Source organism: Hippichthys cyanospilos, chromosome 12 (assembly GCF_059441005.1).
Source record: "Hippichthys cyanospilos isolate Australia breed blue-spotted pipefish chromosome 12, RoL_Hcya_1.0, whole genome shotgun sequence".
Taxonomy (NCBI): Eukaryota; Metazoa; Chordata; class Actinopteri; order Syngnathiformes; family Syngnathidae; genus Hippichthys; species Hippichthys cyanospilos.
The window spans coordinates 14,356,888-14,373,558 of NC_142380.1; the positions used below are offsets into that span (position 1 = coordinate 14,356,888).

General features: G+C 37.2%; 2 protein-coding genes across 3 annotated transcripts; one reads left to right on the forward strand and one right to left on the reverse strand.

Annotated features, from left to right (window-relative positions):
• Nucleotides 1-677: 677 nt before the first annotated feature.
• Nucleotides 678-13,863, reverse strand: ripk2 (receptor-interacting serine-threonine kinase 2). Of its 2 annotated transcripts, none has more exons than XM_088428696.1 (11): nt 13,302-13,863; nt 12,659-12,812; nt 11,343-11,498; nt 10,889-11,046; nt 10,699-10,748; nt 10,454-10,615; nt 10,138-10,223; nt 7,459-7,569; nt 7,291-7,381; nt 5,985-6,191; nt 678-5,374 (listed from the first exon to the last, which is right to left on the reverse strand). In XM_088428696.1, exons 1-11 carry the CDS (start codon nt 13,499-13,501, stop codon nt 4,989-4,991), a joined length of 1,761 nt encoding a protein of 586 aa, XP_088284822.1. In that variant the 5' UTR covers nt 13,502-13,863; the 3' UTR covers nt 678-4,988. The 2 variants fall into 2 exon arrangements, with proteins under 2 accessions (XP_088284822.1, XP_088284821.1); XM_088428695.1 differs by having other exon boundaries at nt 678-5,377.
• Nucleotides 13,864-14,121: 258 nt separating this feature from the next.
• On the forward strand, nt 14,122-16,497 carry imp3 (IMP U3 small nucleolar ribonucleoprotein 3). Its single transcript, XM_088428699.1, has 7 exons — nt 14,122-14,340; nt 14,428-14,535; nt 14,900-14,974; nt 15,951-16,030; nt 16,129-16,180; nt 16,271-16,343; nt 16,446-16,497. Exons 1-7 carry the CDS (start codon nt 14,204-14,206, stop codon nt 16,470-16,472), a joined length of 552 nt encoding a protein of 183 aa, XP_088284825.1. The 5' UTR covers nt 14,122-14,203; the 3' UTR covers nt 16,473-16,497.
• The last annotated feature ends 174 nt before the right edge of the window (nt 16,498-16,671 follow it).

Sequence of the window (16,671 nt, forward strand, 5' to 3'; positions counted from 1 at the left end):
TTTCTTTCGTGTCTTGGGTTTGAGTTTGTGTTGTTCTCAGTTTTTTATGTTTCTGGACCTCTTATGTCAGCGACTTGTTAGTGTGATTGCGTCCACCTGTCCTCGTCATCCTGCTTCCCTTGTGTCTGCCAATCAGCTCCCTGCTCTAATTGTCTCTTGCCCAGGTGTTCACAGTTAGCTCGTCAGTTTGTTGTGTGTGTTTTGTCCCGTTTCCTTTTAGTTCTTGTCGTCATTGTCATTGTCGAGGTTGCTGTAGCATTTGTGTCTGTGAGTTTAATTCCCATGTTCCTCCAAGTTTGTATTTATTTTTTTTATTACTATTGTACAGTAAGTATGTTTCTGGGTTTTTGTTTGGATGCAGTTTTTGTCCCTGTTCATTTTTGACCCTCGTCATAATAAATTATTATATTTTTAGCTTTTTTTTTAACCCTGCATATATATATATATATATATATATATATATATATATATATATATATATATATATATATATATATATATATATATATATATATATATATATATATATATATATATATACACACTATCTACTGTGTTGAACTGTTTTTCACCATTTTCCTGAATATTTGGAGCATGGCCAACACTCACACCACCCACAAAATAGGCTATAAGAACTTGTTCCATGTGGAAGAAATTGGTATTTACAAGACGTGATAGAGCATTTGAAAAATCGTTTTAATTAAACCACATAATCAGTGTTTCCCAACATTTATTGAGCCAAGGCACATAATTTAATACATCAGAAAAACGTCACAGCACATCGTCAAAAAACAAAAACAAAAATGTCACTAAATGCACTTACAATACAAAAAAAAAAGAAAAAGATCTTGTCTCACGAATGAACTTTCGGTCTGAATCTTTCGTGAACTAATAGCAACAGGTTATACCAGATACTGAAGTCTATTGAATCTTATGCCATCTAGTGGCAGAGAAGAGAACTGTTCTGCCTCTGAAATTTTCTGTACAATGTTTGTGCTGAATAAATACATTTCCCAAACAATGATGTGGAATTAGACAATTTCCCGTGGCACAACTGATTTACAGCGGTTGGAAATTCCTGGTCCAAATGTAAAAAAGCTCAACTATTGTCAGTAGAAAATGGTACACTATCAAACATGCTTAATTTATCAAACTCAGCTCTTTTTTTTTGTCTACCGAAGTAATTTAAAAGGCAAAACAAAACAAAACAAACAAAACAAAATTACTGATACAATAAGTAACTGAAACAAAAACACTTTTTACGCATTATAAGTCACCGAAGACACTGACTACGGTTTGACCTCTTGAAATTACATTTAACATCAGTAGGACTTGGACTTGAACAATCATTGGGTTAGTACCCTGTGAAGTATAATATTACCCACACTTTACCTGACAAAAGCAGCCAGTTTTCAAATGTTTGAGTTAATTAGTTGAGAACAGTAACCTAAAGTAGTGGTTCTCAAATTGAATTGAATTTGTAAAATACTTTACAATAAATTATGCTGTATTAGTTAAAATAAATAAATAAAAAAACATGAATGATTTTCCATACTTAAGATTTGGCCGATTCAAAAATCTCAGTGTTTGTAAAATTGAACATTTAAAATGTTCTGATGGTTTAAAAAAAAAAGTGAATTTGTTAATGTACAGTAACTTTCTGACATTTTTTCCCCCTCTAAATTAGCAACGTTGATTTCAATGGCATTTAGGTGCACACAATTATTGGCAGAATGTTCTTGGAAACATTTCTCCCCAAAGGTCTGTGAACCCTTGACTTAAGCACAACATTTTTTTGTACTCCATGCCTACCGAAAAAAAAGAGAACTAAGAATCGCTTTTCAGATATAAGTCACTGTCACAGCTACAACGCTATACAACTGAAGATTACGTTTGAGGAAGTGAAGGCAGCGATGAGGAAGCGATGCCACCAAACACAGCACACATACACCAAAATTAGCTTTGCAGGATGCTACTGTTCTTGGTCTGATTTCAGAGAAATAACAAACACTTATGGAAACCCGTTTGGACTATTCAGCACAAGGTCGAACATGGAGGTCCCCAATAGCCGGTCTGCGGCCCGGTACTGGTCCGTGGATCAATTGGTACCAGGCCGCATGTGAAATAATGAGGTTTTGGAACTGGTTTAGTTTATCCATCTGTGCTTTGTTTAGCTTGAACTTTGTTTATTTGGTGCTGCCTCTGGCTGCTGTTGATATTACATTTCGTAGTGAGAAAGGACATTGCGGCTTCAGTTGAGAGCAGTTCGTGACGCACGTTGTTCTATCTCTCTGTGAAATCTGGCACATGAGTGTCTCTAAGTTGTACTTACTTATTTCTCATTTATGATAGATAAGATACCCAAAATTAGTTTGTTGGTCCAACAATTTGTGACTATGGATAACATGCTAGCTAGCTAATGTTAGTTCTTATCTTCAGCATGTTATATTGTGCTGCCTTGTATGCGTTTAGCTCGTTAGCATTTTGGTTTGAAGCAGGTATTTCCCCTTGGTATATGTTAGCACATGCAAATATTTTGCATTGATAAGTACTCATTTGCATCGAATTAACGTTTGCATTAAATGAACATTTGTAATTCTGTTACATGACAGATTAATTTGTGTAGATTTTGTGTACCCCCGTCAAAGCTGATGCATTGTTAAAAAGTAGTTTTTCCTGACCACCGTGTGGAAGACAAACTGTGCACTACTACACAAACAGAAAAACTACATGACACCAGTCGGTCTGGGTTTTGATTCATATTTCCAGAATTGATTCCATTCGATTCACAAGGGCTCTGTTCAATTTGATTTTCAGTTCAGTTAAGGATGTCATGCAGTACTAATTTTTCTTTCACATGGAAGACACTCAGACACAAAAAGCACCCAACATCACATCACTGAGTACATGTAATGTACTGTAGCCTATTTGCTAATGCTACTACAAGCTACTGTACTGATGAGCCGTATTAGTCTCATGTTACTCGCCAACTAGCATCCTCTTCTACATGTTTATCACAGTAAAATATCACACAACAAAGGAATATACAACATAGAAAAAAAAAAAAATGGGTGCATGTTTGCATTGAGGTATAGCCTCTTAGCAGATGATGTGCTAACTGGAGCTCTATGCGAGGGCCCGTTTGATGGAAAACACCTCCTCGTGCCAATATACGCGTACGTGTGATACTGATGTGTGTTTTATGACTTTCACATTGTATTTCATACTAATTGTTTATTCATCAGGAAGTTCACTTAACTAGTCTCCTGACCATGTGTTAGAGATACGTATATGCTGCCTAGTGGTGGAATGCGGAATTACATAAATTCAAACACATTCTTTTGTTGTTGTTTTTTTAAACTCAGCCCAAGTCACCAGTGAGGCAGAATAGTTTAATTGAACCCTGTTTTTAGTTTGTTTCCAGCTTCTTAAAAGTGCTTCGATAACTTCATAAATATTTGTGTGAAAGCAGAGAATGTTTGCATTCTAAAATAGCTATATGTACAAAATCCAAGTGACTGCAAAATACAACATGCAATATCTCAAAGTGATGCTGCGTCATACAGCCACTAAAGAACGAGAGTATAAATACGTACAGAAAATCACTAACTTTACAAATTCAGTTCTCTAAATCAGTGGTTCTCAAACTGGAATTCATGTACCCCAAATAATGTGCAATATATTATGCCGTATAACTGAAAAAAAAGCATAAAGAAGCATACAGAGAATTATTGCAGGGTTTTAGAGAAAAGGCATAAAAGTTCATGACCTTTTTAAGGATAACGCCATCTTTCACAGATTAAAATGTATATCATTTTGAGAATAAAGCTGTATGTATTTTTGAAATCCACTTGCTAAAACGTGACCCCTTTTAATCTCTGACTAGTATTTTTTCCTTCTTCAAAAACAGGCACTTTTGAGGGTTGAAATGGTAGTTTTGTTCAATTGGCATTAGGATTATGAGGACACCCTTGGAAAATCCTTGTAAGGAGTCAACCCATACAATTTGACCCCCTCTGCTTTAGATGATCCTAAAGCCAAAGTCTTACAGCTACGATTGCTTTCCTAAGCACCTCACCATGTAGCATAAACACAGGCAAATAACAAACACATTTAAAAAAAAAAAAAAGGAACCAGGAAATAGACCCTTTCACAACATTTGTAAACAATAGGTAACAAAGTATTTTTAGGTAGCAAAAATGATCTAAAACACAAAAATATCCACTGCACTGCAAGATTTTGTACAAGTGTTAAGGTCTTTTCCAATATGAATCCATCTAAACCTGTGGGTAAGAGGGATAACATTAAATGTCAAAAAAAGATGTTGAGAGACTATCACAAGACTGCTTGGCAGCGTAGTAGCCACTACTAACAGGGAAGACTGGGAAGCAAACCTTCATCATTGGGTTTGCGGAAAGCATTTTTCGTAGGTGCATGTCTCTCTGACTCTTTGACATAATTTAGCGAAACAGAAACACGACTAAATTACAGTCGCTGCTTTCAATGTCTAAGAGTTCATCCGTGCCATTAACCCATTCAATGCCAGAGATGTATTTTTAAGGGTCCGGATCATTAAATCCCAGTTAATTAAATATTTCATTTCCAGATACTTAACTATTAAAACTTCTTAAGTATAAGGGATTGAATGTCTGGACTCTTAAAAAAAAAAAAAGTCAAATTACATCCCTGGCATTGAATGAGTTAATCTAAGCAACTGAAAACATTTTTAACTAGCCGGTTGACCTGTGATCATGTTCATGTCTTGGAAGCAATTGACTTCACAAAGCAACATCTTTGTGAGTTTCTGGCATGTGTGACGCGAGGCCACACGCATCCACATTTACTATCTTGGTTTCTCGATCACTTTGCTGGAGTTAGTTTGCTAGAATTGTCTTAGCTACCTGAAAAGAAATGTAACGTCACGGTGAAACGTTCCGCCGACTGATTCTTCGGCACAGCCTGCGATCTGGATAGTTGCCATTGCGGGACTACACGTTCCTGGGGTTGTTGTAGGACACGGAAAGCGGCGGCGCGCTGGGCACCAAGACCACGCCGACAGAGCTAATTTCGTTGGGGTATGGCTGGAGGCCCATTTGTTTGTTGTGGTGCAGCTTGTGGACGACCACTCTGCAGAAGTCTTCGCCGTGCCTGTGGCAGTTGTCCAGGAGTTGGCGGACCTTGGCGGCGCGCGTGGTCTGATTGACCACAAGTTCGTAATCCTCGCGCATCAGCATGGAGCGCGCCAGCAGGGCGTCTAAGCTCTGGTTAAGACAGGCTTCCGTCATCTGCGCCACAATCTCCTCGCGTCGCGTGGACATCCACTGGCCGATGGGACCCTGTGAAGGCGACGAGCTGCGCAATGAAGGTGAATGATCTGCTGGGAGGAAAGACACAAATGATTGGAAAATGTAGAAAAGCTACAAAGGTTGTGTTAAGAATTTTCACTCCCTCATCACTTTGTAGAGAAACCGTTTTAAACTAGATAATTCCATAGAATAACAAGGAAATAACATCCTAACAAAGAGTTAAGAACGATGGTGGCAGCATCATCCTTTGGGGCTGTATTAATTCAGCTGGACCTGGGGCATTAGAAAAGGTGGAGGGAATTATGAATAGTTTAAAATAGCAGACTTTGTTTAAAAAAAAAAAAAATCTGATATAAATAATAATTGTCAGTGAAAGCATACTAGAACATTTGATATGTATTTTAACCGCAGTGGCAAGTGTGTGCCGATTTTCAGTTCACACGCAGCCACATCCCATTCACTATACAAGGTGTGCACACGTGCAACCACAAAATCACGGTTATTTGTCTGTTTTCAAGATTTTTTTAAAAGTCAATTGATTTCGACGGATTACCGACGACTTTATTGGTGAAAAAAGCACAAGAACAATATCATTCGAAACGTTTTATATCCACTGTCTATAGTGGATCAGGAGTGATTTGCGCAAGCAAAATCTTGCTGACTGAAATATGCTCACACCTTGAGGCTTTGCGCAGTTTACATTGAGCGTGAGGGCCTCCAGGTGTGTTTCGTCTTCATTTATGGGCAGAGCAGCTTTGAGAGATTTGCTCAGGTCGTTGATAGGCCGGGCGCTCTGGAAACCATTCAGACTGTTGACGGAACAGAAGTCCTTCAGCGGGTCCGGGGGATCCAAACTATGAATGGGTATTGATGCCGGATGTCCCTCTGTGGTGGGACAAGAGAAAAAGTGAAGCGCAATCATGTGTGCTAAGCAACAGAGATTGTCAGGAGTCCTGTAACTTTTGATGCATGATTTCAGTAGGTTTTGCTTCCAAATTCATTTTGTCATATGACTAGTAAATTGATTTATTGTCAATAATATATATATATTTTTAAATAAGCAGTTTTAAATATACTGTACATTATAGCAGTGGTTCTCAAAGTGGGGTCTGCGGACCCCCAGGGGCCTATGGCCTGACTGCAGGGGGTCTGTGAAATAATTAGTGTTATTAATAAAAAATGTATATATATTTATGTTAAATTCATTTTATTTTAAATTATGAAAGTTTTCATGACTTCAACAAAGCAATAAATTCAACCGGTTTCATATATTTTTAAAAATTAAATTTTGAAATTTGTCAATATGCATTTTGTGTTTACAATTGCTTGCTAACGAGGTGATGAAGCCAGCAAAGCTAATGCTGTTTTTGACTAAATAATTGACGGCAACCTGTTTGGGGGAAATTGGTTATGAGGTGGTGTGCAATTTGCAAGGTTTATTTTCTAAACTTCAGTATAACTGAAAAGTAATGAATGTACTTGTTGTCAAATTCAATATGTTGCTAAATAAAAAGGCCACTTCTGTTTGGCTTGAATGTTTTTTTCGTTTTGTTTCCGCAAACAGGGTCCCTGACTCCAAAATGTTTGAGAATCTCTGCATTAAAGGGTTTAATTATTTATAATTATTTTTGTAAAAACAAAGTAAACATAAGTATTTTCATTTTTTAAGTTCCTAAATGTGAAATAATTGGTCCATTAATTTATTGTAATTAATAAGAATGAAACCATTAGAAAAGAAATTACTCTACATAAACATTTAGATTTTAATTTGTATAAATTTGATGTCTTTTATTACCTGTTCATATTTTCTTAATTCATTATAGGTGATTAATTATGAATAAGAACGTTTTAAACTGAGAATTTGGAGAATTAATAACCTGTTTGGTTTGTTTCTTTAATAGGTTCACAAATTGGATGTACTGTATGAGTAAAATAAAATGTGTGCAAAAACAAAACAAAACAATGGCCAAAGATAGCCTGTCACCTTTCGAAGGCTCCGTGTTGGTGCTGGTGAGAGCGCCCGGTAGTGATATGTCCGCTTCCTGGGATGAACCCGAGCCTGAGGTGGAGCTCTCCTGTCACACATCAATGGTGGAAGATTAACATTTGCAGCGTACGCCACATAATGAAATAACCATATATACTGAAATACATATAGGCCCGGCCACGGGCGAGGCGTGTCTTTCAGCCTTGTCCGAGTTTCATCCTCGGCTGTCTTCTCGCTCTCGGGCTGCGCTGAGCAACAGCTGGATTGCTGCCTCAGCTGTGGATGGAGAGGAAGGGAAATGCAACAAATAAGTGTTTCCTGACCTTTATTGCGCCATGACACATATTTTAAATCAGAATGACCTGATTGCAAATATTATAATCAATATTGCCACAAAAGAAACATATGCTGTAAGTGGGTGTAATAAAAATTTAAAAAAATAAATAAATTGAGCCGCTGAATGAAACCAGATACAGAACTGTTCTGACGCTACACACAACCCTACAATTTCAACGTAGTTTTCAGGTTTTAAAGGTTCAATTTTAAACTCATCGACTAAAAACAGCAAGATACACAAAGTAACTTACACAATTGCAAAAAAGTTACGTTGGCCAACGAAATAGAAAATGAAACAAAAACACTATATATACAACTTTTTTTTAAGTATATAGATCCATTTTACAGAGTACTAGTATATTTCAAAATCCGACCCAAAAACACAGCTAATTCAAACAGGCCAACAGTAACAATAAAGTCCTGAGAGAGAAAAAAACGAGAGCGAGGAGAGAGAGAAAAAATGAATTTTTGAAGCCTACAATGAAGTATAACTCAGTTCCTTTCCATGCAGGCGACGAACATCTTCTCTAAAATAGTGAAAATATAATTTTATTCAAATATTACAATTTTAACCTTGAAATAAATCACCAGTTTAAACTAAAACCTTGCAATTGCGTTTTCTCTGAAAGAATACAACTTTATTCTTGTAAAAAGTCTTTAATCTCAAAGAGCTTTGTTGTTTGTTTGTTTTGGATGCGTAGTCAGTGTAGCCATGAGCAACATCGAAGTTATTGTGAATTTGCAGTGTGTTTCCTTGATTTTTAATGTGTTGACATAACCAGACTAGTGAATGTAAGAGTAACAACCAAACGAAAAAACTTTTTTTTACATTCATCAATGGAATTGTCAATCTTGCTTAGCATTCACACTAACTATAAGCAAGAATATTTTACCATTCCACCTGCATTCAAATGCAATGGCTAAGAGGAAAATCCCTTTCCTCCTACATATGCACTCAAGTGTGCATTTAGACAAGCAAAAAGACACTAGAAAGAGGAAGGGCAACTTAAGGGGAAATTCGCTTAAGTGATGAACTGTCAAGCATTATCACTCCTGATTTTCTGTGAGTCACCTTCTGGGGGACTTTCTCAAGGATAAACTGCGAAACAAATGCACGTCATAGGCTTATATCACTCAGATAGGATGAGGAAAACACATGTCGTCCAGTATATTCATCATGTATAATTGTCTGAAGGCCTTTACACCCATCTTATTTGTATTCATTCTTTATTCCTCAAACTCCTGAACATGCATCTTCTTCCATACAACTCCGATACACACCATTCAAATTTCAACTTATTTCAAAAAATCATGTTATGGAGGTGCGAAATTTTTCATGTCAAATTTTCAGTTTTTCCAAAATTCAACATGTTTGATGCAAAACTTTCTCGTTTATTGCCAATAAGGCTGAGTTTCCCGGAAAGCTTGTTCAATATTCATTCCAAAGGCAAATTCAACATCACACATTTACTGTATATTATAGCATGTGGATTTTAAAAATTATATTGCTCAAGTTATTCAATTCACATTAGGACTGATTTTCAAAGTGGCTGAAATTCCCAAATTTCCACTGACCCAAAAAATAAATAAATAAAAATCAACATTTTCACCAATACAAAACCCACAAAGCTCTCCAAAAAACTCCCAGTTTCATCAAAACAGACTCACAGTAGGGGTGAAACGAGTACTCAAGTAATTTCAGTACCTCGGTTGAAAAAAATGCTTGAAGCATTTATTCTTTTCCCAGATACCAACAGAAAAAATGTCAAACAGCCAATCAATCACAGCAACAATTGTTAATGCTCTGCATAACAGTAAAACACCCCGGACATGCAGTGAGAAAACCAATTCCAAAACAAACTTTATCTTAACAAATAAAACATGAATGCCTTGGTGCAGTTTTATTTTGAAGTTGTTTCCTCTGTGTTATAATTATTTTTCACCAAATAAAAATATATAACTTGTGTTTTTACTAAAATATTCAATTTGAATTTTTTGTAAGGAAATCCGAATACCAAAAATACTCACAGATTCACAGTCTTCATTTGAAATTTCAAACATTCAACTCATTCAATTAGTACACCAAAAACTCAGATTGATCAAAAAAATTGGACACATTTCTGAATAGTTTCTAAAAAAACTTGTCGATTAACACATTCACCTTAATAGATGAACTTCATTCTCATTGCAACTTCCAAAAGTTCAGCACATTCAATGCACCTCAGAAATGATTTTCAACATGCAACAATATCCAACCCCACAAAATATTCCACAATCATTTTCCAGAGACAGATTTGGAAAAAAAAAAAAACCATTCATAACATACAAGATGTCTTGACATCATTCTATAGTTTTCGATATCAATCCAAATTTTTCAATATCATTCCAACCGCTCAAAATCAGTCCACTTTTCAATATATTTTCCATTCAAGGCATCATGTGCAATTTCTCGTTAATAGGTTCCTGAAACAGGTGAGTTTACAGACAAAAGAAAAATGTTGTACTGACCTTTGACTTCTTAATCTCTAGTACAGCCACAAGGAAGTCGATTTCAGTGAACTTCCTCACCATGGGCTCCAGCTCAATGAGACACTCTGAAATGACACAGCGTGACTTGACATCACATGAGCAGGAAACGAAGCATTTTCAGATTCGAAACATTCCAGAATTAAATTGCACAGCTTCCATGAGATATACACCAAATTATGTATTGCTTGCTCACGTTTGCATTTTTCACAATGGCATTCTCAAATCGCTGGATACTACATCTGTGGTAAACCACAATGAGTGTAAAATTTGGCTCTGAGAATATTCGCGTACTCACTGAGGAAGGAAGGTCGATCATCAGGGTTAGCGGTCCATCCGCAGGTCATTAGGCAAACAAGCGTATCTCTGCTGGGGATCTGATCGGACAAACTGGCATAGCTCGTGTCGGGACGCATCCCGCGAAGTACGTTGAACATGATCTTCATTGGGTTGGTCACTTCTGATGGACATACCGGTCACACAAAAGTCACATCAACATCAAGTCAACATATCGCAGACATAATAGGTGCAAAAAAAAAATACCGTCGTATGGAATTTGTCTGGAAAGCACCTCCCACATGATGATGGCGTAGCTTGAGATAAAAAGAGAGGAACAGGCAGAGACATTCTTATGAATAATAGCAATTCTGATTATTAAGAGAAAGAGCCAATTACTCGTGCCAACATGGTCACTTCAGTGTACACCTGAAATTGTTGACTAATGAAGCCTCACCTATACATATCATGTTTGACGTCAGCGCGGCGGCTCCTGGAGGGTTCGTACTCCTCAGGAGGCATGTAGATCACCGTGCCCCCGATTTCCAATGGTTTGGAACCTGAGCCTTTACTGACAGACAGCTGGCGCCACTTTGAAAGACCAAAATCCGCAATCTAGACGGCAAAATCATCAAGTTATAATTTAAATCTTTAAATCTTTAATTTAATTAAAAAAAACTAAATCTCTAGATATTTTTTTTCTCCCTACATTGAGGGGTTTTCGCCAACAATGTATAATTGTGGAATTTCAATCATTATACACAGTCACCGATTAGCTCCAAAAATCAAGCTGAGCATGATGACAAGAATGCCGAGGGGAGTATTAATCCCTAACAAATAGAAATGACGCTGTAATATGAAAATGCAGCTTTGTAGGAAATTGCACCAAGACTAAACCACTCAACACAGACCTTAACATGGAATTCGCTGTCCAACAAAATATTCTGTGTCTTCAGATCATGGTGTAAGAGGGGCGGGGACATGTTGTGAAGGAAGTTGACTCCCAAGGCGATTTCATATAGGACCCTCAGTCTCAGAGGCCAGGCGAGCACAGGGTACATGTCCTTCTACATATAAACCGCACACAAATTCAATTACAATGAGTTTATCAGGTGAGTTGATGCCTCAAACACTTGCTAAATAACTGGCTAAAAGACAAAAGGAAATTGCTCCTAATGACGGCTGGCTTGTCCTTAAGAAGTTTCACATGTGTTTCCAGGAAGAGCTACTGCATTAATAGGTGATGCATTCAAGAATGATCAAACAAAAGCAGAGATTAAACGCACGAAAAAGAAAACAACTAGATTAAACTTTTTTAGCTGCTTATCTAGGAATGTAGGGTGTTTAATCTAATGGGACAAGAATAAAATGAGCTCACCATGTAAACACCCTACATTCCTAGATAAGCAGCTAGTAAAGTTTGATCTAGTTGTTTTCTTTTTCGTGAGTAAAGCCACTGGATGAAAGTACAGTATTGAGTGTCACAGTTGGAAGTGACTCATCAGCGAGTGATCTTGCACTTAGATAATTTTTAATTTCGCCAGTCACTTTCTGTTCCATAAATGTAATCTTCCATTTAATATCAAGCACTTTTCAAATCGGCTTTCTACAGTGAGTTAAACAAAACAAAAACAGATTTTGTATTCTAAACATCTCACAAAGTGTTAGGAACCAGACTGGCCTTGTGACGGTTATGACATGGGACACACATACATACATATATTACATATATTTACATACATAAATACATATATATATATATATATATATATATATATATATATATATATATATATATATATATATATATATATATATATATAATATTATTTTTATATATATATATATATATATATATATATACATATATATATATATATATATACATATACATATATATATATATATATATATACATATACATATACATATATATACATATATACATACTTATATATATATATACATATATACATACATATATATATATATATATATATATATACATATATATACATATATACATATATATACATATATATACATATATACATATACATACATATATATACATATATACATATACATATATATATATATATATATATATATATATATATATATATATATATATATATATATATATACACACACACACACACACACACACACACACACACACACACACACACACACACACACACACACATACACACCACACACACACCTGATGTAGCAGTTGGTCCAGGGAGCCATTGCTCATAAACTCAGTCACAATGCAGAAGAACTCTGGCTCATTACAGATGCCAAAGATCTGGATGATGTAGTTGAAGCGGGCTTTGTGGAGGACCTCTGCCTCCTTCAGCAGACACGTCCTCTCTCTGCAACACAACCGTATAGAAATTAGACTTCATAACCCAAGGCACATTTTTTAACACCTATTTCATTTTTTTTAAATACTTTATTTTTTACTACAAATGGACTCTATGCAAACGACACACAGTGACCCTAGACAAATTATTTTCCTTAACTGCAAATTACAAAAGTATTTATCAATTGAGTTACAGCTTTTAGCAGTTTTTGAGTCTATGCATTCGGTTTCTGCTGAGTGTAATAATCCGACTGAAGTGAATCAGCAACTGTGTCATCTTGACAACATACCAAGGCATTACAATACGTTCTAGAGTATTATTACTTTCCGATTAGACCGGGGTTTTGGTGGAAACAAGTGTCTCAAAACGAAAATAGGTTAGTTTTATGACCAAAAAAAAGCTGAAGATTGGCTCAATAAAGGTTGGAAAACACTGACGCAAACCAAATGTGAAAGATCATAAGTCCATAATGTCACCACAGACATAAACAAGTGGTACCTTTCGCCGAACGGGGAGTCCAATTTGAGACACTTGATGGCCACAGTGGTCCTCCAGTCGGAGTGCTGAGCCTTGAACACGGTACCGAAGCCTCCTCTGCTCAGGTAGTACAAGTCGGTCAGCTTCTGGTAGGGAATCACTGGCAACGTACTGGTCAGACAGTCGACGTTCACGTAACCTGTCGCCGCGTGTGGCTCCATCGCCGAACGTGAGCCTTCTGTTTTGCGAATGTGTCCAATCCACTTTTCTGTCGCAAAAAGCAGAAGTGGTCTTTTCGAAATACGCAAGGAGGAGGAGCACTCCCGTGTTTTACACACATCTCATCACATTGCGTCGACGTGAGTGAGCGAGGCTAATGAAAACGAGAAAGAATGAATGGTGGGTGGAAGGCCCGAATACTGGGACGGTGGGCCCCGTGGTCAAAATTCAAGACGGGTGGTTTCACGGTTGTATCTTTCGTTTGCTAATTTGGCACCACCCGAAGAGACAACGCGGTCACTCGTGGACAGAAGCGGGCGGGTTTGTTATTGTACATGACGCCATGCTTCCTGGTTTGGGTGAAGCTGCCTTCACCGTCGTCGGAATCGACAGATTTCAGTGTCTGACAGCGAACAAGCTTGGGTGGAGAGATTTGTCTCCAAATTATTCGTACAAATACATCCGAAATTTCACATACATTTATTAGACCCGAGAATAATATCGAGACAAATGCTTTCCTGTGTGAATCTTACTTTGTGAAACTGCTTCACAAATGTTTTCCTGGCCATGACCAGAGGTGGCACTATTACACATCAGGCTTCCGGTTATCACCAACAAAAAATATTGTGTACTTCCTGTGTCTCCCACAGAGGAACATAACGTGGTAAACGAAGTAGCAGACACGCGAAAGTAATTGTTTCAAAATGGTTCGTAAATTGAAATATCATGAGCAGAAGTTATTGAAGAAGGTGGACTTTATTAACTGGGAGGTAGACAATAACATTCACGAGGTCAAAGTATTGAGGAGATACCATATCGAGAAAAGGGAAGACTACACAAAGTAAGCACTGTTAGCTTCTTTCACTGAAACAGGAGGCATGCACGTTAAAAGGTAAAAAGATGAGTCACATTGGTTTTGCTCTCTTAGGTACAACAAATTGAGTCGCAACATCAGGGAGCTGGCACAGAAAATCCGAGATTTGGACGAGAAAGATGGTTTTAGAGCTCAGAGTACACATCACCTACTCGAAAAACTGTGAGTGAAACTTAAAAACATTCCGAGACCCAAACATGACAAAAGGTTACAGTATGAATCTGTTCTCAATTTCAAGTGCCATTGGCAAATAGTATTTTTTTTCTAAGATGAGTTTTAATTTACCAATAGTGAGTTTTCCCATTTAACACAATGTTGAAGTGATATCTGAAATGAAAACAGTTCATGCACCATTGATTACTAATCTTCTGAAAATTTGATCAACAGTTGTCTGCTGCTGTACTTATTCAAATATAATGTTTCGTGTTTTGTGAATACACTTAATGTGTGGCCATAAAATAAGCATTCCAATGATCGATTTGCAAACAACACTTTTAGTGTAACTCATACACAATTTTCTAAACAGATACAGCGCCGGACTCATCCCCACCAAACAGAATTTGTCCCTCACAGAAAAAGTCACCGCCTCATCCTTCTGCAGGTAAAACTCTTACCGTTGTGTGTATGTGAATTACTGTGGCCATACTGTTTTAAGTCCAAACGACTCTATTTGGTCCAAAATGCTGCTGCTTCCCTCCTAACTGGTGCTCATAAGAGTGAGCACAAAACTCAAATTTTGGTCTGCCCGGGATTGTTATCTCTGTACATTTACATCCTCACATCTATCCGCGCCCTCGGGGCTGAGGACCAAAGGCTACTGGAGGTGCAGAGGACTTCACAGAGTCTTTTCTGTGGCTGGCCCCTCAATTTGAAATCACCTTCCCTTAGATGTCAGGCAAGCCCTCTCCTTGTTCAACTTGAACACTTGTCGAAAGACACATTTCATATCCCTTAGCTTTTGACTCAATATGGGACTTGGCACTGTTGTTTATATTTATTTGGTTTTGGTTTTATTTTCGATTTTTTTAGTTCATATTATCTGTATGTATGAATTATGTTTGCATAATTTGTGTTAATTTACTGTTATTGCATGACCAATCTCATGTACAGCACTTGGTATGCAGCAATGTTGGTTTCATCGTGCCATATAAATAAAGTTGAGCAGTTTTTCAGGAATATGAAACAGCAGAAATTACATTTAAGACCAGGACAAACTGGTTTCCTGTTAATTGGCATAAGGTTCTAAGAAAGTGACCAGGGTTACAGTTTGTTCAATTGTGCATTTTTATACCAAGTATCATCAAAAAATACTTCGCTCCCTAAGAACAGTACCCAACAAGATATTGCCCAACATTAAAATGCAGTATTGAAAGTGTTCTATTTGTGTATTATGTTGTGGATTTATTTTTCATCAATATTTCATATTTATGCATTATTAATTTGTATGTTAAAGGGACCTCTTGAAAATGACATGAGGCAACAAAGGGCTACACTTTAAAAACAATAATTAGCAAAACAAAGTGTACTTGAATTATTATATTGGCTCTCTTTCCGTAAAATATTTGTCACCACCACAGGAGGCGGCTTCCCTCCATCATGATGACCCTTCGAATGGCTCAGAACCTTAAAATGGCCATCACCTTTATCGAGCAAGGACGTATCCTCCAACTACAGTATATTTGCACATTTGTTCTGGATGGTTTTAATTGTTTTTCAAGTGAATATGTGTCTCAGTGGACCTTGACTTGATGGCAGATGTGCGTGTGGGCCCAGAGGTAGTCACAGATCCGGCGTTTCTCGTCACAAGGTCTGCAAAGTTATCTTCATTGATATACTTTGAAAACAAGCTGCTGTCGATTTTGGAATGTAGGAGTTTTTTTTTCTTTCATCTCTGCAGAAATATGGAAGATTTTGTGACGTGGGTGGATTCCTCAAAGATCAAAACGCATGTCATGAATTACAATGATGAGGTGAGGATTGCTCTTAACATTTTCTTGCATGTACCACTTCATGTTTAAAATAGACAAGATCACAGCCTCCTCATGGGGTTTAATTTGCCACTTCTTTTGCAGAGAGACGACTTTGACATGTTGGCGTGATTTTTTTTTGGGGGGGGGGGGGGGGGGGGGTTGAGCTATGCCCAGTCTTCAACGAGCTGGGATAAAACTGCAGACGTTCAACTCTGACATCAGCGAGGAGAAAATGACCAGACAGTGCAAATACCCACAATTTATGGAGACAAGCGTCGTCTCACCACACGTGAAACCAACATCTTTAGTCTCTATCCATCATTTCAAA

Excerpts from the sequence above, each read along its gene's own strand:
- ripk2 (XM_088428695.1), bottom strand. The coding sequence starts at position 13,501 with ATGGAGCCACACGCGGCGACAGGTTACGTGAACGTCGACTGTCTGACC. Across the intron at positions 12,813-13,301 it reads GACTCCCCGTTCGGCGAAAG|AGAGAGGACGTGTCTGCTGA; the intron begins GTACCACTTGTT and ends GTTGTGTTGCAG. Across the intron at positions 11,047-11,342 it reads ACAGCGAATTCCATGTTAAG|ATTGCGGATTTTGGTCTTTC; the intron begins GTCTGTGTTGAG and ends TTTGCCGTCTAG.
- imp3 (XM_088428699.1), top strand. The coding sequence starts at position 14,204 with ATGGTTCGTAAATTGAAATATCATGAGCAGAAGTTATTGAAGAAGGTG. Across the intron at positions 14,341-14,427 it reads AAAAGGGAAGACTACACAAA|GTACAACAAATTGAGTCGCA; the intron begins GTAAGCACTGTT and ends TTGCTCTCTTAG. Across the intron at positions 16,031-16,128 it reads CACCTTTATCGAGCAAGGAC|ATGTGCGTGTGGGCCCAGAG; the intron begins GTATCCTCCAAC and ends ACTTGATGGCAG.